Source organism: Panthera pardus, unplaced genomic scaffold (assembly GCF_024362965.1).
Source record: "Panthera pardus isolate Hobbes unplaced genomic scaffold, ASM2436296v1 HiC_scaffold_13, whole genome shotgun sequence".
NCBI lineage: Eukaryota > Metazoa > Chordata > Mammalia > Carnivora > Felidae > Panthera > Panthera pardus.
Window position 1 is genome coordinate 39,001,190 of NW_026526688.1, and position 27,985 is coordinate 39,029,174.

Sequence of the window (27,985 nt, forward strand, 5' to 3'; positions counted from 1 at the left end):
TATTTCTCTAAGCTAGGGTATACCTTTACAAATATTCAAGGATCAAAGAATATAGAATTTCAAAGGTTGAAGGGATTTAAGAATTAATTCAGCCAGCTAACATAATTAAGGCAGGCAGCTGAGAAGGCAGGTTCAACTGAATGATGTACTCTACCAAAATAAATAAAAGTCAGAGCTTATCTATTCTACCTTTACTATGCTTTACATCCCTCCCTGCCCCTCCATCTTTATTGGTAGTAAGGTACTCTAATATGTGTGTCTTCAAACTTTTCCCTGAAACTTAAAAATCTTCTGAAATAGTTATCCAAAACCCAGCCTCATTTTCCCACTTTGTTCCTAAAACAAAAGTTTATGTTGCTTTCAGTAGTTCTGCACTGCCTAGAGAATAAAGTCTAACGTCCAAACTCGTTGATCTAGAAGTCAGGATCCATAACCCAGTCCCAATGTATCTTTCTCAAACTATTCTCTTTCTCTTGCTCAACCCCCTTTTCAAATATGCTCTACTACTGCTTCTCTAACTGAAGGAGGTGGGCAGCACATGAATACCTTGAAAAGGTTCTCTCAAATATGTACTGGAAATTAAGTTAACTATGGATACACTCCTGTGTCTGTGCTCAACCTCTTTTACCCATAGGATAGGTTTTCTTCCCATCTCTAAACGACCAGATTGTTTTCATCTTTCAAGACCTAACTCAAATCCCCTCTTTGATCTTTCAAGACCAAACTCAAAGCCTTCCTTTAATCACCAGCCCTTATAAGAAGTCACTTCTCCTCCTTACAAATGTCAAGAGAATTTTAGCTGTATATTACATAGTGTACAAACACATGAAATAAGTGAACGTAATATTACCTAATATTTTAAAGCTTTAAAAGACTACAATTTTTAACCTATCAGAAGTGTTTTAACAAAACTGTCCACAGTTACCACTGAAGCCATACATACGTTTAACATCAAAAACATACTATGATGAAATCTATTTAACAAAGGGAAAAAAATATACTTTATCATTTAGAGGTCTACTTTGTTCTAACAGTTTAAACTCCCATCTGTAAAACAACCACTAAAATAAACACTGGTACACTGGTCCAAAGAGAAGTGACCAGAAAAAAATCAAGAAAAAAGGACCCAAAGAAATTAAATAATCTCTCCATTCTATAATTAATACTTGTCATTAAAATGTATCTCATAAAGGAGATGGCAAATGCCTCAGCTGTGGGCAACAGCCTGTGATATCTTGATATAACAACTTGGCAACTGGTCAAAGAAAGACAAAAGGGAGAAGGGAAAAACCAAAACCCTGCATGACAAATCGTCCTCTTTACTATTCCAGTCAGTTTTCCTGCTCTAAGTTTACTGTTCTAATAAGTGCTATTCTAATAAATGTTGTTTACTTCTAAACTAAATAAGAACTAGCACAGACTGAGAGAAATCAATGCTCTGAGAGGCAAAATGACTTGACTAAGGTAAATGAAACGATGGTCAACAAAGTATTCTAGAAGAATTACAAGTCAGGACTAGATTCCTAGTCTTTTATTTCTCAGGAGTAAATTCCTGGAAAAAAAAACTAAGAGGCCTCTGACTTGTCAGACCTTTATTTCTAACAGCGATATTACCAGACACAATACAGAATGAAAAATCTTCTAGTTGTAGCTCCTAGGTAGAAGTAGCCTTAAAGACCACATGGCTCTTAGTTAGAGTGCTCATCACAGAATTCAGCATAGCACCAAATCTTTCAAATAAGGCACCTGTTTGTTAGAATGCAAGAGTAGTTTATTTTTGCTGTTTGCATTTCAAGTCACCATTTAAACTGTATTTGACAACAAACAAAACTTCATACAATATTAATCTTGACCTTTTTATTTGGAATTTCTGATTTATTCCTTATGTTTAAAAATCGGGACTATTTATATTAGGGTGATTAAAAAAAAAAGACCAAATTCTTCTTTTACTATAAAGATTTTTTTTCTGCTCCCTTTTGAAACAAGGCCATAGATACTTCCCATAAATACACAGATACTTCCAAAATTCTTTCAAATTCAGCAAACATTTATTAATTACCTGCTACATACTAAACATAAGGGGATTCAAAACTGAATGTTGCCAAAGCATGAAAAATCTGTTAAGCATGTTAGAAAAAGTTATTCTGGTAGCATGTGAAGGGATGTACAGGGAAGAATGAGCACAAATAGGCTCAGGAGTAACAACAGGCTACTTGCAATAGGACAGGTGAGGTGATATGTGCCTGAGCCAGGGCGAAGGCAGAAGGGACAGAGCAAAGACACAAGAGGCTGCTACATCTCCCACTCCAGCCAGTATCCACACCCAATATCACCTCATGCCCTCTGCCCAGCCCTCTCTAACTTCAACATGCTTCCACAAAGCTACTGCTCAGTCTATGCCAACTGCTGTGGGCTCTTATACCTAACTTGTTAAAGCTTTTCCTTCACCTCTGTCACTCTTGTATCTACTACTAATGTAAGAATCCAAGTGAATACTGAAATAGCTATTTCTCTTCCAGAAAGTCTTACTGAATTACTCTTGCCTAAATTTGGTCTCACATCTTAGCAAAGGGATTTGCTAAGTATAAAAAAAGAACTTTAGCACTTGCCTAAATAGAAACCACACACTAGTAGAATCTGAATTAATAAGAGTTCATAGCTTTTCTACATTTATTTTTCCCTTAAAGGAATGAAATGTAGTGTCAAATGTGTAGGAGGGAGGGGAGAAGAGAGAGAAGACCAGCTTTTCACATTCAAGTGAAATATATATATACTTTTGGGGGTATCTATTTATATTCCTTTAGGAGTCACCCTTTTCTAATAGGAATATTATCTGCTGTTTCGTGGGTTTGGTCAGATCCCTAACATTGTTTCCTGTTGCTTTTCCTGTGATGAACTAAACCCACTAATTTTTTAATTTTTTTTTCTTTTAACTTAATATAGAGAGAAAGAAATGGGCTACTTTTGAATGTTAAGATCAATTTCAGGAGTGCTTTGGGTTGTATGTTAAATAGTCATCAACTTCTAGGACACAGGGACAGGGCTGAAATAAGACAAAATGGAATAGAAAAAAAAATCCTTCTACATAAAACTAAAAAGCTTCTTGTTTGGTAAAGAAAATCATTGACAAAATGAAAAGGCACCCTACTGATATGGAGAAAAATCCTGAAAATCACATATCGGATAAAGAGTTAATATCCAAAATATAAAAAGAACTCATACAGTTCAATAGCAGGGGAAAAAATCCAATTTAAAAATGGGCAGAAGTTCTTATTTTTTTCAAATAAGACAAACAGATGTACATACAGGTACATGAAAAAACATTCAACATCACTCATCATCAGGGAAATGCAAATCAAAATCACAATGAAATATCACCTCATACCTCTTAGAATGGCTATTATATTATCAAAAACATAAGAATAACAAGTGTTAGAGAGGATGTGGAAGAAAGGGAACCCTCATGCACTGTTGTAGGAACATAAATTGGTGCAGCCACTATGGAAAATAGTATAGTGGTTCCTCAAAAATTTAAAAATAGAACTATGATATAATCCAGCAATTCCACTTCTGGGTATTTGTCCAAAAAAAAAAAAAAATGAAAATACTAATTCGAAAAGACACAGGTACCCCTATGTTCACTCCAGCATTATTTACAATAGCCAAGATACAGGAACAGCCCATGTACACATGGATGGATGAATGAATAAAGAAAATCACACACACACACACACACACACACACACACACACACATTATTCAGCCATAAAAAAGAAGGAAATCCTGCCACCTGTAGTAACATGGATACACCTTGAGGGTACTATGCTAAGTGAAATAAGTCAGAGAAAGACAAATACCATATTATCTCATTTACATGTGGAAATCTAAAAACAGCAACAAGGGGCGCCTAGGGTGGCTCAGTCAGTTAAGCCTCCAAGTCTTGATCTCAGCTAGGTCTTGATCTCAGGGTCATGAATTCAAGCTCTGCATTGAGCTCCACGCTGGGCGTGAAGCTTATCTGAATGAGAGAATGAACAAACAAATGGGTGAATGAATAAATAAAAGCAATAAATAAAATAAATAAATAAAGATAGATAGATAATAGATAGATAGATAGATAGATAGATAGATAGATGATAGATAAGTAAAAAACAGCAACAGCAACCAAGCTCATAGACAGGAAATGATTGGTGATTGCCAGAGGCAGAGGGTGGGGTTTAGGTGAAATGGGTGAAGGGGGGGGGGGGTCAAAAGGTATAAACTTCCAGTTACAAAATAAATCAATCATGGAGATGTAACATGTAGTATAGTGATTATAATTAACAATATTGTATCACATATTTCAAAGCTGCTCAGAGAGTAGAACCTAAAATTCCTCATCACAAGAGAAAAAAGTTGTAACTACATATGATGATAGATGTTAACTAGACTTATTGCTGTGATTATTTTGCAATATATACAATATCAAATTGTTATCCACTTGAAACTAATATAATGTTATATGTCAATTATACCTCATTAAAAAAAAAACACCTGTTTTTCTTCAAATCAGGAGGAAATGACCTTGCTCCATATGATGGGCTTTAGAAAGACTGTGGCCCTTCTAAGAATGATTTTGATTGAGGACCAGTAAATGAAATGGATTTTCTTGCATTCTGGCTAGCAAACTCCTTAAAATGGTCAAAAAAAAAAAAAAGTAAGAACTATTTGGCAAGTCTGCTGCAGACTAGGATACAAGAAGCTGAAATGTGAAATAAAAAAGTTTATCATGAGGGATTCTGAGCAACAGAATGAAGGTTTCCCAAGATAATATGACTATCATGTCTATGCCTAAAGCCCCAGAAGAACCATAATTATGAATTCTATACATACACATTCCATAGAAATTGGACCCACTCATTTTTAAAAAGGGATTCTTTGGTTTTGTTTTGTCCTGTTTTTGTTTTGTTACCACAGGAATATAAACTACAAAAGGTTCAAACTTTGCTTTCTTTACCATTATATCCCCAGAGCCTAGAACATTAGTACGTAGCAAAATGGATGTATTTGTTGGAACAATAGATAAATTAAGAATGTCCTATACCCAACAGAATACCATTTAACAGAACCTCACAGCAGAAACAAAAAGAAACCCTCCAAAACACAAGCAAAATAACACATGTCAGTGCCATCCACCTTCTGTCCCCTACTCCCAAGTACAGGCTTAAACAGAACGCTGGAAACATGGGGATCCTTCCTAACATTACAGCTAGCTAATTCTTCCATTTGCTCAGCCAACATTTACTGTGCACCAAGTATGTGGTGAGCACTGGAAAACAGAGCAACGAACAAGGCCAACAGGGCTTTTGCTATCAGGGAGCTTACAATCCAGCAACTCCATCTGTATACACTTGTCCATTGCAGATAAAGTTCAGGCAGTGGTAACATTAAGGGGAGACAATATTGTCCATAGTTCCAGATTTCCACATGATCCTACAGGGGCTATTATCATTAAGAATAAATTTCTCAATTGATTATCTTACTCTAAATGCCATGTTGTCCCATATGTTACCCACAGCCACATATGGCTATTTAAATTTAAATTAATTAAAATTAAATAAAATTGAAAATCCAGTGTTCAATACCATATGTAGTTAGTGGCTACCATATTGCACCACACAGATATAGAACATTTTTATGTGATCACAGAAAATTCTATTTGAAAGCACTGTCCTAGAATCTTCCCACTCAGAGTGTAGCCTTGGGACAGCAGCACAGATACCACCCAGCAGTTTGTTAAAAATGCAGACTCGGGTACCACCCTAAACCTTCCTATCAGAATCTATATTTCTAAAAAGAACCTCAGGTAATGTGTACACACATTCAAGTATGAGAAGCACTTCTCCATAGTACTACGACAATATCTAGAAGTTGTTCTGACTACATTTAAAAAGCTACATTTTTTATTCTAAAAGATAACCCCAAGAATTCCTACCTCCTAACTAAAAAGTCCAACTGTTGAAATAGACAACTAAAGAAAGCATACAGTCTCTCATTCATACCAAGAGAAAGGCTTGCTCACTGTGGTCTGGGTTTGCCCTCCAATTATGCTGGAATCCTCAAGAGAGAAAGATAATCACCTCTACTGTGATATAATCTCTTTTTTATTTTACAACTCATAGTAAATTTGTTGCACAATTAATGGTCAATGACTCAACTCTACTCATGCAAAAAGACCATAAAATCCTAAAATAATACAAATACAAACTTGAGCATTGTAAACACCTATATGTTAACATCTGTACATAGCATTAATGAAGTTAACATGAGAACCTAAAGGAAAAGGGGTGAGGGAGAGGTAAGCTTTTCAATTTTTAAAACAGGGTTTCATCTCAGACTTTTAATGTACATGTCATTGGATATATTACTCGTAAAATAAAAATGCATGGGCAAATTCACTCTAATGAGGTACTTCTGAGAGTGCACTAAGGGTTTGTAATCTGTTTTTTATGAGTACAAATCAAAGATTTTCAATTCTTTACAAATCATAGCTAACCTAGACACTAAAAATCTATTTTCTCTCCTTTCCATGTACCTTGTTTCTAAATTCAATAATGTCCACGGGGCTCTTCGTTCCCTAATGAATATCAGCAAACACCTTAAGACTTGTATCATGAGTTAGTGTTATAAAAGAACTATAAATTCTTAAATTATTTTAACACTGGAAGTTTTATAGAAACAAGTTTAAAATCTCCCTGACTTGTCAAACAGGAATTCAGTCCCATATACAGAGGGGTGACTACTTTTCCCCTTTAGTCCAAAATTTCATAAATCGATAAAAAAAAAATGGAAGACAAAGGTCCAATTTATAAAGCAAATATAAAAAGCCTTGCAGAGCTGAAAACTCTCAAATATACTTCTCCTACAAGTAACTATAATTCTTAACTGTGAATAATAATGATCAATGTTTTTAAGTCTAATAATCAATAAGCCTCTCCACAAACAGTGACACATACATGGGTTGTTCAGATTTGCAATGCAATAGAAAAAGTTGCCTTTAAAAAAACTAACCTAATCCATTTTTACTAAAGAAAATATGCTTAGTATGATAAAAATAACAGAAAATGAGTATGAGTGATGAGATTTTACTAAATGAGTAATCTAAGTACAATTATATTTTGATACACACTCTTCACCCTAATATAAGTCACTGAGAATGCTGGCTATTGCCTAGTCATTAATAAGTCTCCAAAAACACAGATATTTCAGGTACTTGCATGCTGTGAATCTAGGAAAAGGCCTGCCAGACACTACACAAGCTATTAGCATGTGCACACAAATAGAAGACTACTGTATTAATTGAACGTTCTCTTTCCTGAGTAATTAATACTTACAGCTGTACTTACTTCAAGCAAAATTTCACATACTAGTGATTCAGAACCCATTTTTTTCCCATTCACTTCTAATCCCTGGGGAAATGACACTGGTTTACCATCCTAGTCAATTTCAGAGTAAGCTCTGTAAGCTAAGGAGTGGCACCTTATACACCATACAGAAGGTAAAATGAGTGATATAAGGAACAACCCATTGATTTTTTTTTCAATATATGAATTTTATTGTCAAATTGGTTTCCATACAAAAAGGTGCCCTCCTCAATACCCATCACCCACCCTCCCCTCCCTCCCACCCCCATCAACCCTCAGTTTGTTCTCAGTTTTTAAGAGTCTCTTATGCTTTCAGCCCATTGATTTTAAACCAAAGTCTCTGCAATGTGCAGAACGTTGTTCTTGTCATGGAGAGGAAATACTGAGCGGTAAGAGCTGAATTTAAGCCGAATTTGAGCTGAATTCGGCTTAAGCTGAAATTAAGCTGAATTTAAAATCATGTTTTTTTTAAAGTTGGTTTCCTTTTTTCAAACAATGTTTCTCCACTGTCAACCCCTTCTCATAATTTTTGTTTCTTTTTATGTCCATATGTTGTGCTTCTCCTTTCAGCCATATCACTTCTGATTAGAGCTGTTCCTCTGATTTCATCCATTCTATCTATTTTCTACTACTTCTTCCTGTTTAGGAATTCACACTTTTAAAAACCCTATTTTATTTTTATTTTTTTCCAGCTTTATTGGGACATAATTGACCTACACCATTGTGTAAGTTTAAGGTGTACGTGTTACTTTGATACTTCTAGATTGCAAAATGTTTACCACCATAGTTTAAGCTAACATCTCCATCATGTCACATAACCATTTTCTTGTGGTGATAACATTTAAGATCTACTCTGCTAGTGGCTTCAAAATATATAATACAATATTATTAAGTATAATAACTATGCTGTACATTAGATCCCCAGAACTTACTCATCTTATAACTGGAAGTTTGTACGCTTTGATCAACATCTCCCTATTTCCTCCACCACCACTCCCAGCCTCTTATAACCACCATTCTATTCTCTGAAAAACCCAATTTTAACATTTCTCTGATCTTCACTGACTTTTCAAATTTTTATTTTGAAAAACAAAAAAAGTTTAAACGTTTAAATAATTTCACAATTATATTTACATAGGCATTCTCCTACTAAAGTTAATATGAATGTGGTCGTATTAATACAAATTCTTACATAAAATATTTCATAAAATACATTAATATTTAAGAAATTGAAATTGATGTTTCAAAATACAAGTCCTTAAAAAAACAAAAACAACCATTAACGCCAAGCAGCTGGAGTTCTAGTAGAGATGATAAACTACAGCTGTGGACTTCTCTGCACTGCTGTGTATCAAGACAGGTGTCAGATGCAATGGTAAACAACCTCGCTCAGCCTCCAATCTGTAATAAGCCTCAGCTGATTCACATTTGCATTCAGTAATTTTCATGCTCAATAAGAGACCCACAGTTTTGCTAAGGATTCAGCTGCAAAATAACATGTGCAATAATTCCAACTATATCTGAAATGCAAATTTTACATTAAGTTTAAAGTCAAATTCCCTCGTGAGAGAAAAATAAATGTTGTATTACTCTAAAAGTGACACTTTCGACAGAAAACAAACCCTCGTGTATAAACTAAGGAGTTAAAATACCTATTCTAAATCTCCAGTAGATACTACCTCAGTCTTAACTACAGTGTTCACAGAACATTTCTGTTGCTACTGTGTGGCTAATCCTGGTTCTTTTCTAGGGTATTCAGACATAGCCATACTTTAGACATGCAGATGGAAAGGAGTTTGAGCTCTTTAAGAGAAACTCCTCCCATATTCCCATCCAGCACCACAATATTATGTATTTCTAAAACTACAGGGGTAGCCCGTTTTCCACCTCCTTTCTATATAATGCATCACAAACAGAGAGTAGAGAAATAGGTTTTGAGAACTGTATTCTTAGGAAAGCCGATTGGACAACAACAACAACAAAAACAATGAAAGGAAATAAAATCACAGGTAAGAATATTGCTTTCTATTTAAAAATAAAAATTTTGGAAAATCCAATGTCAGATGCTAAAATAAACATTCCAGGTTAAAGCCAGGTAAGGTACTGGGCAAAAGCATTCAGAGGGCAAGTGGCATCTTTCTGGTGACTGGGGAGTTAAATATTGGCGTGGGCATCCCTAAATAATGCAGTATGCTCTTCCCTATGTCAGGATTCAGCACAACCTGGTCTAGCCCCAGGAGTCTCCTACTGGGACAGTCAAAAGACAAGACTAGTAAGCAAAAGCAGTCAATAATACAGATGGATCATTTCACAGCAGCATTTTACAAGAGATAGATATATAAAAATATATTTTCCTGCATAGACCTACAAATAGAGGTTACTCACAGAGATTACTGTAGCTCCAGCAGTTACCCATTGATCATAGAAAATGCCCAGTTCATCAGCTTAATGCTTGAGAAAAGTTAGCTAGAAAAGAAGCCAGCTAATTCAAAATCTGCTGTTCTAGTCAACTGGAAGCAAATTAGTTTCAAATTTCCTGGCAGCCCCTTTTGCCCTGCACTGCACGCGGTGATGGAAGCACTTTGAGCACTAGAAACCCTAGCTGAGAGGAGCTGCCGCCTCAGTCCCTCTCTCACAAAGGCTAAGCAGCCTGTTCTCTCGTTTGCTCGCCCTCTTTCTGCCTGTCTCTCTCTACCTTGGTAGCTTACCGAAAACAACCACCGTAGGGCTTTTCTATATTTGTGAAAACTACTTCCAAGGAGATAATTGAGATGATGGGAGTTAGCTTTAATGTAACCATTTCCCCAGTGCGGCAGCAGAAACCCCAGCAAAGGCTCCGGGAGGATTGTACCATCCTCTGTGACATCAGAGGTGGGGCTGTCATCTCAGTATTATGCAGCATTTTCTCTGATGAGAGAATGACATTTGTGAAAAGAAATGGATAGGTTCCCTTTAAAAGGTTTTAATTCTTGTGTTGTTTAAACAGAAAAGGAAAGAGCAAATACAACGTTGAAAGCTGCTGTAGGAAGACCTAAATCCTGCTTTGCCAGTCCTTATTTCACTGCTAAATGATGCTGCCATCTGAAGTCATTTTACTGATGATTACATTATCATTCCTGTGATTAAATTAATATTTAATGGGTAATTGATATTACTTGGAAAATGTGACATGAAAAATTCAAAGACATTAACATCTAGTTTTAAATATGATGGCATAAACTTTTACATCACTAATAGTACCCTGGACATATGCAATACCTTTCAACACAGAAAGGAAATTTCTGCTAAATAATAAAATCAGAATAGAAAATATTTATCTAATGCTTACTATGTGCCAGGCACTATCCTAAGCAGGTTTACTGTATTAATTCATCTATTCCTGCTAGCAGCCCTTGGGATAGCTAGTATATGAACCCATTTTACAGATAAGACTACTGAAAACACAACAGCTATGTAACTTGTCCGAGATCACGTGGCTAAAACTGGCACGGGCAGGATTCAAACATGGGCACAATGGCTGCAAAGTCCACCCTCACAAACACTAAGCTAAATTGCATCATGAGGGCTTCCTTATCAAAAGAATTCTAAAGGAGGAATACAATTTCCAAGATTTAGAACCACATCAAGCCAAATATAGCTACCCCTCAAGTAGACTGGCCTATATATAAGAGGATAAAAGTAGAAAGTGCACCTAGAGAAAGCATACCGAAACTGGAAATAATGCCCAGGAGTAGTTTACTGCTGACTACTCAAGTGACCTTAAGACAATGGCTTAAAATCTTTCATCTTTAGTTTCCTTATTTCTGAGCTGCAGGTTTTTTAAAAATTAAAAAAAAAATGTTTTAATGTTTATTTATTTTTGATGGGGGGGAGGGGCAGAGAGAGAAGGAGGCTCCCCTGAATCTGAAGCAGGCTCCAGGCTCTGAGCTGTCACCACAGAGCCCGATGCAGGGCTTGAACCCATGGACCATGGGTTCAGATCATGACCTGAGACGAAGTTTGGCTTAACCAACTGAGGCACCCAGGTGCTCCTAAACTGCAGATTTTTTAAAAAAAAATTTTTTAATGTTTATTTATTTTTGAGACAATTGGAGAGACAGAGTGCAAGCAGCGGAGGGGCAGACAGAAGGAGACACACAATCTGAAGCGGGCTCCAGGCTCTGAGCTGTCAGCCCAGAGACGGACATGGGGCTCAAACTCACGAATGGTGAGATCGTGACCTGAGCCGAACCAACTGAGCCACTCAGGTGCCCCTGCAGATTTTTTTTTTAATGTTTACTTATTATTGAGAGATAGAGACAGAGCAAGAGCATGGGAGGGGCAGAGAGAGGGGGAGACACAGAATCCGAAGCAGGCTCCAGGCTCTGAGCTGTCAGCACACAGCCCAATGCGGGGCTCAAACTCACAAACTGCAAGATCATGACCTGAGCTGAAGGCAGATGCTTAATCAACTGAGCCACCCAGGAGCCCATGCAGACTTTTAAATTATAAAGCAGTATTAAAATATAGTTAAAGCACAGGATCCAGGCTTGTAATCTGGGCTCCACCTTTTTCAATTATGTCAACTTAAGCAAATTATTTAACCTCTAAAGGGCTCAATTTTTTCATCCAAAAAAAAAAAAAATAAGGAAAACAATGGGGTTATTCTGAGAATTAATGAACTATGCCTATAAATAAAGCACTCAAAGTAGCAACCAGTATATAATAAGAGCTTAAGGTTTATGAGTATTGTTTCCATAATCATCATTACTTTTAGTATCAATATCACATTTTTTTACTAAAACTGCCAATATTTCAAAAGCCTCTCCCTTTTTGAAAACCTCTCCAAGAAAAGCTGCTATTTTTCTAGAGTTGGTTAGAAAAACAAAGGACAACCTTTGCTGGCTTCATATACACATTAACCAATCAATGAATCAGATGAGATATCAGATGAAGTTATCAGGCATGCCTTTCAAAAAAGCTCTACATGGGGAAGAGACAGAAGCATTTATCTTTTTGCCCTCCCCAACTTCTTCTGCTGGGAATATGGAAGGAGGCTAGACCTAAAGCAGCAATCCGTAACTGTAGGCATCCTGTTAGGGAGGTCAAACAAAAAGAGAGTCCCCAAACCCACCATAGATCTCCCATTCCCATCTTCTCTTATGTTGGAGAGAAATAAACCTTTAGTTCAAGTATTTAATTCAAGTTTTCTGCTAAATGCAACTCTCCAGATCCTATGAAACACAACTGAAGGTCACAATTTCCCTATGGTTTCAACAGCTAACTAGAGGGTTGGGGTACTTCTCATCACTCTTCTGTTAACATCCTCTGAGCCTGCATCCTCCCCAATGTCGAGTAAAAGTCAATGGATGACCCTGGGGAAAAGAAAAAGTAAAACATACTGCTTCCCAATACTTAGTAGCTGTGTTGTCTTATCACAAACAAAACAACAAAGGGTTGAATGGCTGAAGCAACAGCATGTGTAAAGCTCCTCCTTCATCTTAATTTCCTTCAGTCTCTAAATGGGTATATGCTACTAAGCTAATGTTGAAGGAGAAAAACAAACAAAAAGCCTAAAATACAAGAATGAGGATGATTGACAAAGTTACTGCTATTATAAAGGCTACATAACTGCAACTACAAGTGACCGTGAAGAACTATGTCTCCACCTCACAAATGTCTCAATTCCAAATGTCTAGCATTTCACATTAGGCTTTAACTAACACTATCTTAATTTTTTTTTTCAACGTTTTTTATTTATTTTTGGGACAGAGAGAGACAGAGCATGAACAGGGGAGGGGCAGAGAGAGAGGGAGACACAGAATCGGAAACAGGCTCCAGGCTCCGAGCCATCAGCCCAGAGCCTGACGCGGGGCTCGAACTCACGGACCGCGAGATCGTGACCTGGCTGAAGTCGGATGCTTAACCGACTGCGCCACCCAGGCGCCCCACTAACACTATCTTAGACTGACACGTAAAACTCCCTATTTCAAAAAGTAAAACTCAAAAGTAAATTTGTTACATATTCTCTAGTCTCTCATGGCCACCATCTCTAAATAATGTATGTATAAAAAACAGCACTTGAGTCCATAACTAGGTGAAGTGAAAATTCTTTCAATCTAAAATGGAACCAGGGGATATGAAATGGAGAATCTCACACACATGCACCCTCAGAAAAACAGAACTTAGTAACTAAGAGACTGATTCCTATAAATGCCTGAATTACAGAAGACCAAGACTTATCTCCTGACCAATGAACATCTGCCACAACTCTCTCCCCGTCCTCAAGCCAATGAACTTACCTGCTTGAACTCTGGCTGGCCCTCTCCTCTGCAGTCCTTGGCCAGAAATACAGCCTAACCCAAACCCTCGATGGACTCACTTGTAGCTTGCTACAGCAAGCATTTCCCAAATTGCAATTGCTCTGCCATTCCCAAACTAACTCAATTTCTGGTGATTCAAGCTTGCCTCAGTTTACCTCTTTATTTAGACTGACAGTAGTGCCATCTTGAAGTCCTCAATTATATTTTTTCTGAAATGTAATCTAATAACACTGCCATTATTCTTAAAGGATATATAATATCAAAATATTCAAAGGAGAGAACCATTAAAAATTTCAAACCAATCTTCTGTTTGTACCTCTTCTGTAAAACAGTTTTTTCCAGAACTATCAGAGTGAACAAATCAAAAAGAGCCAGATTTATCAAATGTACCTTTTCATTAAAATTTAAAGGAATATTTTACGTTTTTGATAAACATACGAAATTTAAATTATAAAATATTTTGAACATTTACATAAAGTTGGTATTGACTATATCTTCTTATTTCCTGTATTGGTGCTCTGGCATTTGGAGTATCTTGATCTTGAAGAGGCAAAGCACCCCTCCCCAATCCCATTAGCTATTTCCTAGAGATAGCAATGGACTCCCCTGGGAGTGCACTTTTGATATACAAACCAACCAATCCACTGTCAGACCCCATTTCCTAAATCAATCTCTCACACTCTTAAACCAATATTCCTCCTACCCTATTCCCTCCAGGGGAATGGAGGACACCTAGGAACTACCAATCCTAAATGTACTCAAGGACCTACCCTGCCTTATCCATTCCTTTCTGCAAAAACCGTATTAAAGACTGGGTTGTATTCTCCCCAGTCCTCTCTGCCTCCTTCCCCGTTGTGGCCCTGCAGACCTACTATGTCTACTATTTCTAGGGCTCTGTGTTATTTCTCAAAAATTTAAAACAAAGTAATACAGACAGGCAAGCAAACTGTTATCCAATTTAATATGAGATTTTAGAATTAAAACCTTCTTACAAATCAAGACTGATTACATGATGCCAATTTTTATCACCATATCCCCTATTATTTTATTGTTTGCTTTGATTCACTCCTAAATCCATGTGGAAGACAAGATTATCAGAAGAACTGGTAACAATAATTCCTTATTTGAAATAACTTTCTTACATTGAGCTAATTCCAATAAATGAGGAGCCAGTTTCCACTTTATTTTTTAAGTCTGGTTCTTAGATCTTAAAACAAACAAAAACACACACACAAAAAAACAAAAACAATAACAACAAAACTCGATGCCAATTTCAGGATTACAAAAATTTAGTTTTTATATATTAGTCTATTGTCTCTATTATAAAGTACAGTCTAAGCTTCATGTAAAGAGATAAATAGAATCTTGGAAGATACAACATGAAATAAATCCAAGTGAGCAGAAAAGAGGAGTGAGCAATACCAAGATTGGTATAATGCCAGAGCCTTATACTATGAAATACTGTTAAAAGCAAAAAAGACCACTCTAAGGTAAAAGGTAACCTATGTTAAAAACAACACACAATAATAAAAAATAGAAATAAAAAATGAGACAACTGGCACCAAATGGAGTCACTTATTGCTAACTCCACATGACCAAACTGAGACATAACTTAATTACAGTTCTGGCTCTTCCAGAAATGTAATCTTAAACCAGTCAATCAGGAATGAATCACCTGATCAGTACTAGTTAGGTAATATGCCTGACAGACCCCTGCTAACACCTAAAGGAAAGTAACTTTGCAAGAACCACCCCATTTTGTTGCCTACTGTATCTTTTTTTGTTCCTATTCCCTTATGCCTCTTTGTACGGCAAGTTGGAGCTCCTTCCTATCTCCTATATTGGATACTGATCCAAATCAACTTGAGCTCAAATAAACTCTTAAAATTTTTAATAGACCTCAGTTTATCTTTTAACACTTTTAATGTTAATTTGTACATATTTGCACAAATTTGCCTATAATTTAGGCTAATTTTATAGTTTATTTTTATGTTAATTTTGTACATATATTTAACAACATTTCACATAAAACAATTTAAAAAATAGCTTTTATTAACTTACATTTTAGACAATTATTTTATTAAAGCTTTTCACATGCAATTTGTCATTAGGGTCTTTGCCACCACTAGAGTCTTAACTTTGAGTTGTATTATATCTTTAGTTCTGTCTTAAGATACAGCAATATTTAAATCTGTGTGATGCTACAATTGGAAATTCTATCCTAATCTACAGTATCCATTCACTTTAGGTGATCCCCACAATGTAACCACTTACTGTATGTCCTTTGGAAATCATCTTTAAAAAGCTACATTACAATGACCTTTGACATTTCCAATTCTAGGATCATTTCCTCAGGAATAATTACTACTTGTGTAATTAAATATATTTTCTCCTCCTTTTTTTAAACCTGTTTTAGTAATCTCTGAAGCATCCCAACTAGCATTATCTCTAGAGGTTTCAAGCTATGTGTTTTCTCCAAAAGTTCTTTGTTACTGAAAGTAATCAAAACATCTCTAATACAGAAACAGTAACAACTTGAATATAAGGCCACTCCTTTTCTGATAACTTTTTCAGGAAAACATCCTTACCCTAAGTAAGATATTAACTCCTTTTTACAGATCAAGAGTATCAAGTTGAAGAAAACTGGCCAACACACAATTAAAAGATAAAGAGAGCAAGAAATATCCCTCGGGCCAAAGTTAAAAAAAAAAGAAGAAGGAATTTAGCTGCCAGTACAAATATGAATATACAGAAGAGCAGAAGGAAACAAAATCATTACTTAACATTGGGTTATACTTCATTCCTCTCTTTTAATCTAGCACAGTTTGGGAATTTGAACTTTTTTCCCTTGCTGACTGTACTAACTTATTTATAGTAATGCTAATATCATGTTATTATTTATTAATATAAACAATGTAAACATCATTTTTAGTTATAATATAATCTAGTTATTGTTGAATAGTCTGGTTATTTCCAATATTACCCTAAGTAGGTTCTTATATTGACAGCTTGCTAATTAATATTCAGAATGTAATCAATATATAAACCCCCAAACACCAAACTGAAACTTCCCTGAAGTCATTGACTTGTTTCTATTTTGTTCATTGATGTATCCCCATGCCACTGAGATACCCAGGAAGCACAAACAACAAACTGCAAGGCCAATTCAAGATGGCATAAAACTCAGGTTGCATGTTACAAACAGGGAGAAATTTTACAGCCAGGAGACTGCCTTCCTCATGTAGCGGACCCAGGAAACATGTGGGAAACAAAGGCAGAAGAAAAAAATTAAATTTCCTTACAACTTATAGTCCAATGACAAGTCCTTGAGATAGGCAGAGTGACCTTCCTCTGGAAAGACAGCCGCCTCTATGACACTTTGCTCAGGGCAAAATGCAATCTTAGCTTAACTTTCTCCCAACCTCGGGGATCCTGTAAGCCTACTTTAACATACAAAAATTTCTTTAGAAACTTCTTTTATCTCTACCCCACCAAGATATAGGTTGGCAATCATACTCCAAGCTTATGGTCCCCTGATACACATCTGAAGGGTCTCACGAGTGAGTTTTTACTAAACAGTAATAAGTGACCTTTTCCTAACAGCAGCTAGCCCTTCAAGGTCCTGGAAACCATGTTTCCCAGATACCTTGGACTTACACTATCCCTGACCCCCTCCTAACCTGAAGATATATAATCAGTCACCCATCACAACCCCAGTGCAGTTCTGTCTCCCACAGGTCCTGTCCCCGTGCTAAAAAAACAAACAAACAAACAAAAACACCTTTTGGGGACACTTGGGTGGCTCAGTTGGTTGAGCGTCCAACTCTTGATCTCGGCTAGGTCATGATCTCATGGTTTGTGGGTTGAAGTCCTGCATCACTGCAGTGCAAAGCCTGCTTGGGATTCTCTTTCTCCCTCTCTCTCTGACCCTGTTTGCTCTCTCTCTGTCTCTCTCTCTCTCTCTCAAAAAATAAACAAAAATAAACTAAAAAACAACAACAAAAAAAAAAAACCACCTTTTTGCACCAAGATGTCTCAAGAATTCTCTCTTGGCTGTCAGCTCTGAACCCCAACATTTCCACATCACGAGGATAGCATTAGAGCCGAAGGAAAGTAGAGTCTTGAGCTAAAGAGGCAATGAGAGGATCCTCATCCATACACAAAGGTAAAACTTGAAAGCAAATTCAATGAGGAATTGAATTTCCCCTAACATAAAAAACTTGGCAACTATTTAAATGGGCAACTGAAGCTAGCCAGAAGGGCTCAGTAGGCCATACTTACATAATTCTCTATCCTAGAAGCTCCTTTATTTGCTGTTTCTATTTTCTTTCCTTCTTTCAGTAAGAGATTCTGTTCAAAATCTCGCATCTTGTATCAATTATATTAGTGTAAAATGTAATGTTGCACCTCTCTGTAGGCACCAATAAGGCAGCCATGAACTAGATGGCAGGGAAGCAAGATCAGAACAACTCCAGACCCAGCCCCAACAACAGAGCACAATCTGGTCAGCCAAAGGATGGAAGGGAATAGAATTTCTTTTAGAAACTCTCTCTCCCATTGGCTTCATTAGCAATATGCTGTCCTAGGTGGTTCTACCTCTTCCGCCATGCTGCTGTCCCCTGGGCTTATTGTATATCCTCTGCCCTATAATTATAGTTAATAGAATTAATTAGTTCGCAGTTCACTGCTCTTCTCACTTAGTATTCTTTGCCTTCTAAAATGCTACAGCTTGGAATAAATATTTATCATCCAAAAGACAAACTGGAATGGTGGCAAAAATATCCTAAATGAGTTAATAGACATAAAGTGCTTAAAATGGCACCCAGCACATAGGAAATATTTAGTATGAACTAGCTGATATTACTATTACTACTGGCAATCAGTCTTTGCTCCATTATTTACTATATAACTTGGGCAAATAATTTTGCCTTTCTGAGTCTCAGCTTTCAACTATTACTTTAAAAAAAAACTCATTAAAAGTCAACTTTTTCCCCAGCCTTTTGTACTCACTAAAATGAAAATTTACAACTAATTTTGATCCAGGATTCAAACAATAATGTAGGCAAATAGATGTTTACCTCCCAAGCTTGCTGTAAGATTAAAATTCGAAAAGGTCACATGAAAAAGTAACTGAAAACTACAAAATGTTTTTTTTCAAAGTAGGGCTCTACACTGATAATTCCAGGTATCCAAACCCAGTATCTCTCCTGGGCTTTAGTCCATCTCACGCTTCTGTTGAGTACAAAGTACTAATCACATGGGGACCACTATAAATAAAAAGGAAACGATGTCAATAATTTAGTCAATTCAAAAGAAACAATCAGCCAGACCAGATACCTGGGGCAGGGTCTAGACTTGGACTGTGGTAATAGAACAAGGAGAGAAAGAGAACGCCAGACCAGTTTATATCCTTTTAATTACAAGAGAGAAGGAAGTCAAGTAAATCATAAGAGACTCTTTTAAACTATAGAAAACAAACTGAGGGTTGAGGTTGATGGAGGGAGGTGGGTGGGAGATGGGCGAAATGGGTGATGGATATTAAGGAGGGCACTTGTGATGAGCACTGAATGTTATATGTAAGTGATGAATCACTAAATTCTACTCTTGAAACAAATATTACCCTATATGTTAACTAACTAGAATTGAAATAACAACTTGAAAAAAAAAAAGAGTGAAGGAAGCCAAACATGAAAGAAATCTTACCAAGGACAGTTAAAGGTCTCAAGGTTACATTCCTATCTGTCTTGGCAAAAGGACCCCACAACCTATGATAATAACAACAGGAGAAACTTAGGTTAATGACAACATAATGAGAAAACAAATACAAAGTAAACCACAGCTAGAAGCAGTTCACATATAAACTATGTTATAGTTATAGCACTAAGTAAGTTAGTGCTTATGGGGGGAAGGGACAGGGGGTGTCTCAGGAGGAGTCTAGAAGAGATGTGTGTCTCATGTAAAGAATGCAAAGGAAGAATCTAAGTTTTGTATGATGGGCTAACTTGACTCTATATGCTCAAGAGAGCCATTGGGAACTCTACTCTGTGCTTCTCCACAGACAGTGGTCAAGTCACTGCCAGTAATAGACCATGAGTTACACAACCACATTATAATCTTGCCTTTACACTTTGAAAGGCACTACCAGGAAGAAAGAAACTTGGGACTGAGGAAACAGATTCTCTCTTTCCTGGGATCTTGTATGAGGTGTGAACAACTAAAGGCAGCCTCAGCTCGGAACTGTGCCTATCATCCCATGAAAGTTGGGTCTGTCCAGAGAAGCAGAGAAAAAAGCAAAGAATCAACAATTTCTATCTGACAGATGTCTCGTTACACATTCAACATGTCAAAATCATAGTGATTACCTTCCCTGAAAAACTAGTGTCTGAGAGAGAATTCCTACTTCAATGTAACATTAACCTCTCCTGTCACTTTAGTGTCACTCTTTAATTTTTTTTGTTTTATTTATTTTTGAGAGAATGAGAGAGAGAGTTTGTGCATGGGAGGGACAAAGGGAGAGGGAGACACAGAATCCGAAGACAGGCTCCAGGCTCCGAGCTGTCAGTACAGAGCCCGACGCAGGGCTCAAACCCACGAACTGCGAGATCATGACCCAACCGACTGAGCTACCCAGGTGCCCCAGTGCCACTCTTTAGAGTCCTTACATCTCCCTATATCTTTAGTATCTAAGACTAACTAGTTTCTTAAAATCTGCTATGTCTATCCCTTTATTTACATTATTACTATCACTTCTCTAGAGCAGATACTATTGCTTTAAGAATTAGCTACTGGTCCTAAACAGACTGCCCACCTCAGCATGAATGCATATCCTTTAATATACTCTAATTAATTTTGCTGTATTAATCTTCATAAGGCACTTTTCCTAAAGCACTGTTGTCACCACTGTCCCACTATATGCCTCCCCTTCACCTAAACAAAACAAATTTTAAATGGATTCCCAGTGTGACTAAATTAAAGTTGTAACTGTTTAACACTGGGATCAGCAAAACCTTTTCTGTAAAGGACTAAATAGTAAATATTTTCAGTTTCATGGGCCATAGAGTCTCTATGTAAATATGTGACTCTGCCATAATAGCAAAAACAGCCACAGACCATAGTAAATGAATCTATGACTGTGTTCTAATAAAACTATTTTATAGTTATTCCCTCCTTTCCAATGATGTCTTACTCATCACTCATGTCCCCACTCCAATTCTACTTCTCACTGAAGTCCTCCATGCTTAACCCAACTCATAGTGATCGTTCCCTCCATTTTAGCCTTAAAACATATATTGCCTGTACTTTTCATTGGGTCCTTATGTATTCATGATTTCATACCGCCTTCCCTACTTACTTTTTATCTCACATTTTCTATGTCCTGGATAACTACCATAGTGTTCAAACGTTAAAAGGTATTCATTAATTCTTTTTTTTTAAGTTTACTTTGAGAGAGAGAGTGTGCGCATGCACATGCGTTCATACCCATACCTGAACAGGGGAGGGGCAGAGAGAGGGAGAGAAAGAATCCCAAGCAGGCACCACACTGTCAGGGTGGAGCCCAACATGGGGCTCAACCCCAGGAACCGTGAGATCATGATGAGCCGAAATCAAAACCCTTACCCAACTGAGCCACCCAGGTGCCTGGTATTCATTAATTCTTTACTAACATGATGATGATAAGTTACAAGGCAATCCATGGATATATGGACCTCAAAAATTTTCACCACTCACCATTTCAATGAAAATTATAGCAAATGATCCCTATACAGTAATTATATCAACTTTTAAATGGAAAAAATATATATAAATCAATCCCTTGGGCCTTTCCATTATGAGGTATATCATGCAAAAAAACAAACAAACAAACAAAAAAAACAAGAACAATATAGATTCAATAAGTGAACTACTTAAAAGAGGTTATTTTATTATAAACATAGTATTAGTGTGCTTGATTTAAGATAGTAGTTATATTTGTAGGACTAGGAAAATATAATCCTTAAACTGATTTTTCTGTTACCCAAGTCTCAGAGAAGCGATTCTTAACTTTTTCGGTAAAATGGACCACTTAGAAAAAGCTATGGACCCTCTCCCAATAGGAAACACCCAGATGGATATTTATATAAAATTTGCATAAAATTTCTGGGCGCTCACAGACACTCTAAAGAGGAGAAATCCTCCCTCAGGAGGATCTGAAATCCACCAAAAGGATCTGGAAATATTTTTTTTACATTGTCACAAAACAGAAACTATTACACCCAAATCAGAAGATGTCAAAGATCATAACCAGTGGAAATGAAGAATTTTATAGTTAAGAGCAAATGGGTAGGAGGGGAGAGGAGAAATATCAGCAATGACTTGCAGATTTCAATTTCATTTTGCTGCTTGCTAGGAAGGATCACATGGCCTAGAGATACCTCTATCAAGCACAGTTCTTCTAGGGCCAACACGTTACTGTTAAACCTCAAACATTAGAAGTGGCAGTTTCATATCCTAAAACAACAACTCAGGTTAAGAAAAATCATCATGAGCAACTAATTGTAAAATATCTCTTTAAAACTCAAATTCAGTAGGGCGCCTGTGTGGCTCAGTCCATTAAGCGTCCAACTTTGGCCCAGGTCATGATCTCACGATTCGTGAGTTCAAGCTCTATGTCAGGCTCTGTGTGGACAGCTCAGAGCCTGGAGCCTGCTTCAGATTCTGTGTGTACCTCTTTCTCTGCCTCTCCCAGGCTCACGTCTCTCTCTCCCTCTCAAAAATAAACACTAAAAAAACAAACAAAAACCCTCAACTTCAGAAATAAAAATGCGTTCCTAAATACCAGTAGAATAACACACAGCAGATAAATAAAAAACACAATAATATTCATGATACATATGTGGCTGAATTTTAATTTCCTTTCATTTAGTCTTTTTTCATAAGACAAATTGATTAAATGTACTGCTAAACAGGATTCAATTTTTATGTCTTTTGCACTCAGCACATGAGAATGAGAGCAAGACATCACAAAAATCTAAATTTTATGATTCAACATAAAATACTTAAAATCAAACTATCTGTAGTAGTAATCAATCTACCATGAATGTAATAGGTAAAATGATGAACGTGGAATTTCAAAAATAGCCAAATTCCTATCAAGGTAACAAGGTGTAGTGTCAGTCTCATTTAGAGAAAGAAAAAGCTGTAAATAAGTTAGTGCCTTTCAGAATGACTGATTCAAAAGCAGAGGCAGACACTAAAGTACAGAGGGCCCTCAAAGAAATGGATGGTCAATCAGATTGAGAAGGATTTAAAAAAGCTTCTCAGGGCATAGACTTCAAATCACAATTTTCTGAACTGATAGAAAAGGCCATGATACCTTAACTCACCTCTCCACTTGTGTCAATATTCCACTGTTTCCATAACATAATTCTCATCTTCTGCAGAACAGAATACTCTCCCCATTCTTTCAAATATTCAAATATATTCAAATATCACCTATCCTTTACGACAGAGAACACATTAACATCCCTCCAAGTCTCTGATGACTCCTTCATACCCTGCTGTGTTGTCTCCTCTGCTGTATATAGTATGATGACCACATATCCCTGATTTCCCACACCGCTCGTGATCTCAAAAGTCTGTCCCTGCAAGATCTTTAACATGGAATTAGTCATCTGTTCATGAGGTTTAAATCAATTATCTGGCACTTACCTCATCATACTCTATTAAATGGCTCCGAATATAAATTTCATCTTGCTTTAAGTTCATCAGCTTCTTCTAAGCAGTGATTAGCAGCACTGGGTACATAGCAAATACTCAAATATTTATAGAAATCAATTAAATGTATTAAGCAAGAGAAACTTATTTCCTGCCCCTGCTTTTTTCTCTTATTTTTAATTACCTAGATATAAGAACAAAAGCAATACAAATCTCAGTTAAGTGACTGAGGTTAAGTGACTTCAGCTCAGGTCCTGATCTCATGGCTCGTGGGTTTGAGCCCCACGTTGGGCTCTGTGCTGACAGCTCAGAGCCTGCAGCCTGCTTCAGATTTTTTGTCTCCCTCTCTCTCTGCCTCTCTCTCTCTCTCTCTCTCTCTCTCAAAAATAAACATTAAAAAATTTTTTTAAAAATAAAAAGAACATTAAAACAGGGTCTCAATCTTTTCTTTGTGTTTTTTTTTGTAACCTTTATTTATTTTTGAGAGACAGACACACAGACCACAAGCAGAGGAGAGGCAGAGAGAGAGAGGGAGACACAGAATCCGAGGCAGGCTCCAGGCTCTGAGCTGTCAGCACAGAGCCTGATGTAGGGCTTGAACCCATGAACTGTGAGATCATGACCTGAGCCGAAGTCGACACTTAACCAACCTAGCCACCCAGGTGCCCCTCAATCTTCTTTTTAAAATTATCTTTTTTTAACCAGGGTTAACTCAAAGTTCACCATGCTAGTTGCCCCAAGGACAACTAAACAGGCCATATTTTAAATATTTAGCAATCCATCATCAAAAGGACAAGCTCTCTAAATTGCTTTTTCCTAGTATAGTTGGGTTATATGCATTGAGTCATCCCTGTTCATTTGTTCATGCCACCTTTATAACTAACAGAAACATTTCTGTAAAATAGTCTGCAAGTTTCCTGATATACTGAAATAAAAGTTATCTATTCCTTAAGACTGGACCCTGGCTTTGGTCATACCACTGTCTTATCAAGTGAATGAACACTGACTAGATAATCTAATATATGAACACCACAGGCACAATAAGGAAAAAAAATTGCTGGGGAAAAGCACAGGTAACATAGCTATGTTGAAAGGGTGCTTGGTTTGCTCACTGTTATTTTATATCTTGCCAAGAAATCTCTAATTCTACAATATTAAAAGCAAATAGAAATTTTAATTTATGTTTCAGTATTTTTGTGTATTTTTTTTACTTCTATAATATTCCTGGCATTATAATTTCCCTATGGATGAGAAGGGTTGGGTTGTTGAAGTTACAGTGCAAGGAAAAACGGGCAGGCTGGGTGCCCCAATTATAGTGGATAAGGAATTTAGACGTCTCCTTATTCTCAGATACAGAAGATGGCCCCCATCAACAGTCTACTTTCTTTCTAATTTAATGGTCCTGTCATCAGCACCCTAACACTACCAATGGAAAAGAACATGCATTAAATAATCTGATGACTCAGGCCATATCTACTTTCCCTCCCAAAGGAAAATACAAGGAGGTACTGCACTGCATTAACACCTGTCAAAAAATAATGAGCTACATGACATCTAAGAAATCGTACAGACCAACAGCATGATTTTTTTTAAGAATTCTGCCTTCAAGTGGTATCTCACACAGTAGTCCAATATGTGAAAGAGATAAAAAAGGGTGTGCCTCTAGCTGACTGGGGTGGAGCATGAACTCATACCACCATCTCCTCATTCCCCAAACCTTAGACATGAAGATCTTGATTTCAAGATTTACAAAAAAAAAGAAAGAAAGAAAGTGAAGCCGAAAAGTTAAACAGTTTATCCAGTGTCATGATACCAATTAATGACAAAGTCAGAATTACAGCCTATTTTCATGTAGAATGGCAACTGGGGTACAGCAGCACTTTGATCAGATTCTCTAAAAATGTAGAATATTGTGGAAGACTTAGGTTCACTCAAGTCACACTCAAGCTGGCATGTCAGTTCCATGCCTTATTTGCTGTGTTTAATTATTTAACCCTCAATGAGTGTCATCTGTGAAATAAGGGGGGGGAATGGGTGGGAGAGTAGACTAGTATCAGAGGATCAGAGGATTCTTCTGAGGTTTAATCTCATATAAAAATTTTCTAGTAGAGTATCTGTTACATAATAAATGTGTAAAAATGTTCACTCAAGATTGAACCCAAAAAATTAAAAATATCCCACTGTCACCTTATACCATAATTTAATACAAAACAAAACAAATGCAGCAACCAAAAATTATCAGTTAAGGAACAGCCAATTTAGGACCTTCCACATTAGTCTTTCAATTATTACATCTCCAATAATACTGACTTCTTTGGAAGTTTTTGCAAAATTTATATATGAGGAAAAAATAAACAACAGCACCCCAGACTAGGTTTCATACATTATCTTAATGCATCTTGTATTCAAGCAATATTATTATCACGGGCCTACCAAAATGTCCATCTGAGAGTATAGTTGATTAACATTTTTATTTCAAAAACTTGTGTGTTTTTTGCCATGGAAATTCCAAAATCTTTAATTTCACAACATCATAATGAGATTAAGACACAACAGATTTAAGGCATATTTGTACACCACTGGAATTTTTATAAACCTCCAGATTAAATTAGGCAGAAAGAACAAAAGCATATTAACTAACCTCCAAAACAAATCTGCAAGAAATCTGCCAGCAGGAAAAGCAAATGGCACTTGACAATTTGACACCTGCTACCAAAAAGTGTTACACTTTGTCCACCAGAGGGAAGTGTTGTCTAACTATTAACACAATTCCATAAACAATTTAGAACTCCAGAATAAAATTCTGTATTTTCAAAAAATTTCTTTCCAAGCTTTCAGGTAAAAAAAATTCTACTCATTGAAGTTGAAAACCTAGAAATCTGCCATAGATATCTGTACTTAGGTTAAAATGATATAAAAGATGCTCCAGTTTTCAAAATCATTTTGGGCCTATGAATTAATCATACCTCTAGGTATTGGATTATCCTAAAATGAAGATGCAGCATGTCCAGTTCCACATCTAATCATGGCCTCTACAGTTCTGACAAGTCCCTCATGCTCACTCAGCCTGATGCTATAAAGCACAAAGAAGGTGGTAGACAGTGGCAGGTGAGATCCTAATATTTCATCACATATTTTAAACCATTTAATGATGCTTAGGGCACACTAGTCCTTGTATTAAATATCTATCCCCACTATACCCATAAAAACATTCTCTCTTATCAGTAAATATATCCAGAATTCTAGCCTGAGAGATTCAGTCACTATCCTGTCTCAGTGACAAAAGTCCAAAGTGGGCTGCCAAGGGGTGACAGGCACAGAGTATGTAGACCACTCCCAAGGTTATTTCAGGGAAATAGCAACCATCTACCCTGAGTGATTTGAACAACTTTAATCTAAACAACTTTATACATACATACATACATACATACATACATACATACATACATACACATCTGACATACAGAGTTATCTACGCACACACATATTTCTCTATTTTATTACATTCAGTTACCTCCTAATTTTTAGACACTTCAGTTTTTTATCTTACTAGATTCATCTATAGTACGAATTACTCCCTTATTAAAATCCTTTCTTATTTTTCAAATCTTTCTGTTCTGATTTTCCTTCTATCTCTCTGGCTAAACCTGCTAATTTTCTTTTAAACACTACTCTCTCAGCCTGCCCTTTAATTTTTTTTTTCCTTCAAAACGCCATATTCACTCTTCTTTTCATTTTGCACATGCTCCTTGGGCAGACCTATATCCCCTTTCAAAATCTCTTCTCTCAGGCCCAGACCTGTATACCCACCTGCCCACTGGATGTCTCTACCTGAATGTGCCATAGGAATCTCAAACATGTCCAACATAACACCGTTCTTTTTCTTACCCCAAACTTGCTCCTCCTTTGAAACTGTACCTTGTGAAAAGGCACCACCATCTACCCAGCCTCCCAAAGCAGAAACTACCCTCCGTGCCCTCCTTTCTTCCCTTCCACAGCAATCAGTTGCCAGCAGTGGCACCTCACTCTGTCCACAGTAAGTCTCTTCTCTACTCTACCCACTGCCTCACCCATCCTCCTCCCCAGTGCCCTGCACTCCTGCACAACTCTGTGGCAGAGAAACAGGTAGCTGAACCCCACTGTCCATTTCTCCTCCTCCTATAGTAACAGAATTCCCAATTTTTTTAGCTGGGTCCATGGCCACTTGGAATAAAGATTACACTTTCAACATTTCCCTCGTAGCTAACTGCAACCTTGGCACAGCACTATAAACAATGAGCCATACCTGAAAGTGTTCTGGAGCAACTTCCCCAAAATATCTTTAAATTACAGATAGCACATGCCCCTTTACCTAATTCTCCTCTTCTACCTTTTGACTCTCAAGGAATATGGCCAAAGCTCCGGCAACCACATCAAAAGATGAAATGTTCTAAGGATGGCAGACCAAAGAGTTCAAAGGAGTCAGGATCACCTAACACTGTGAAAACAGCATCTGAGCTCTAAATCATCTGTCTGGATTCCTCCCAGGGAAGAAAACAGTAAACTTATTTTGCTTAAGCCACTAGTATGTGTGTGTGTGTGTGTGTG

At 36.9% G+C, this 27,985-nt stretch overlaps 1 protein-coding gene and 1 long non-coding RNA gene across 16 annotated transcripts in view; one reads left to right on the forward strand and one right to left on the reverse strand.

Annotated features, from left to right (window-relative positions):
- PSD3 (pleckstrin and Sec7 domain containing 3) overlaps nt 1-27,985 on the reverse strand; it is an 800,398-nt gene that overhangs the window by 453,148 nt on the left and 319,265 nt on the right. The window contains exon 1 of one of the 15 annotated variants that reach the window (XM_053900985.1): nt 10,112-10,237. The exons of 12 other annotated variants lie outside the window; for them this stretch is intronic. Coding sequence is in view for 1 of the 3 variants with exons in the window: in XM_053900983.1 (XP_053756958.1) it covers nt 9,789-9,819 (31 nt within the window). In the remaining 2 variants the exon portion in view is untranslated. Of the gene's footprint in view, nt 1-3,857; nt 3,949-9,788; nt 10,238-27,985 lie in introns of those variants that run through there. 2 more of the 15 variants (XM_053900983.1, XM_053900986.1) reach the window with 2 other exon arrangements.
- On the forward strand, nt 9,250-27,965 carry LOC109262238 (uncharacterized). Its single transcript, XR_002077679.2, has 2 exons — nt 9,250-9,412; nt 27,783-27,965. It is a non-coding gene; the product is annotated as an uncharacterized LOC109262238 (long non-coding RNA).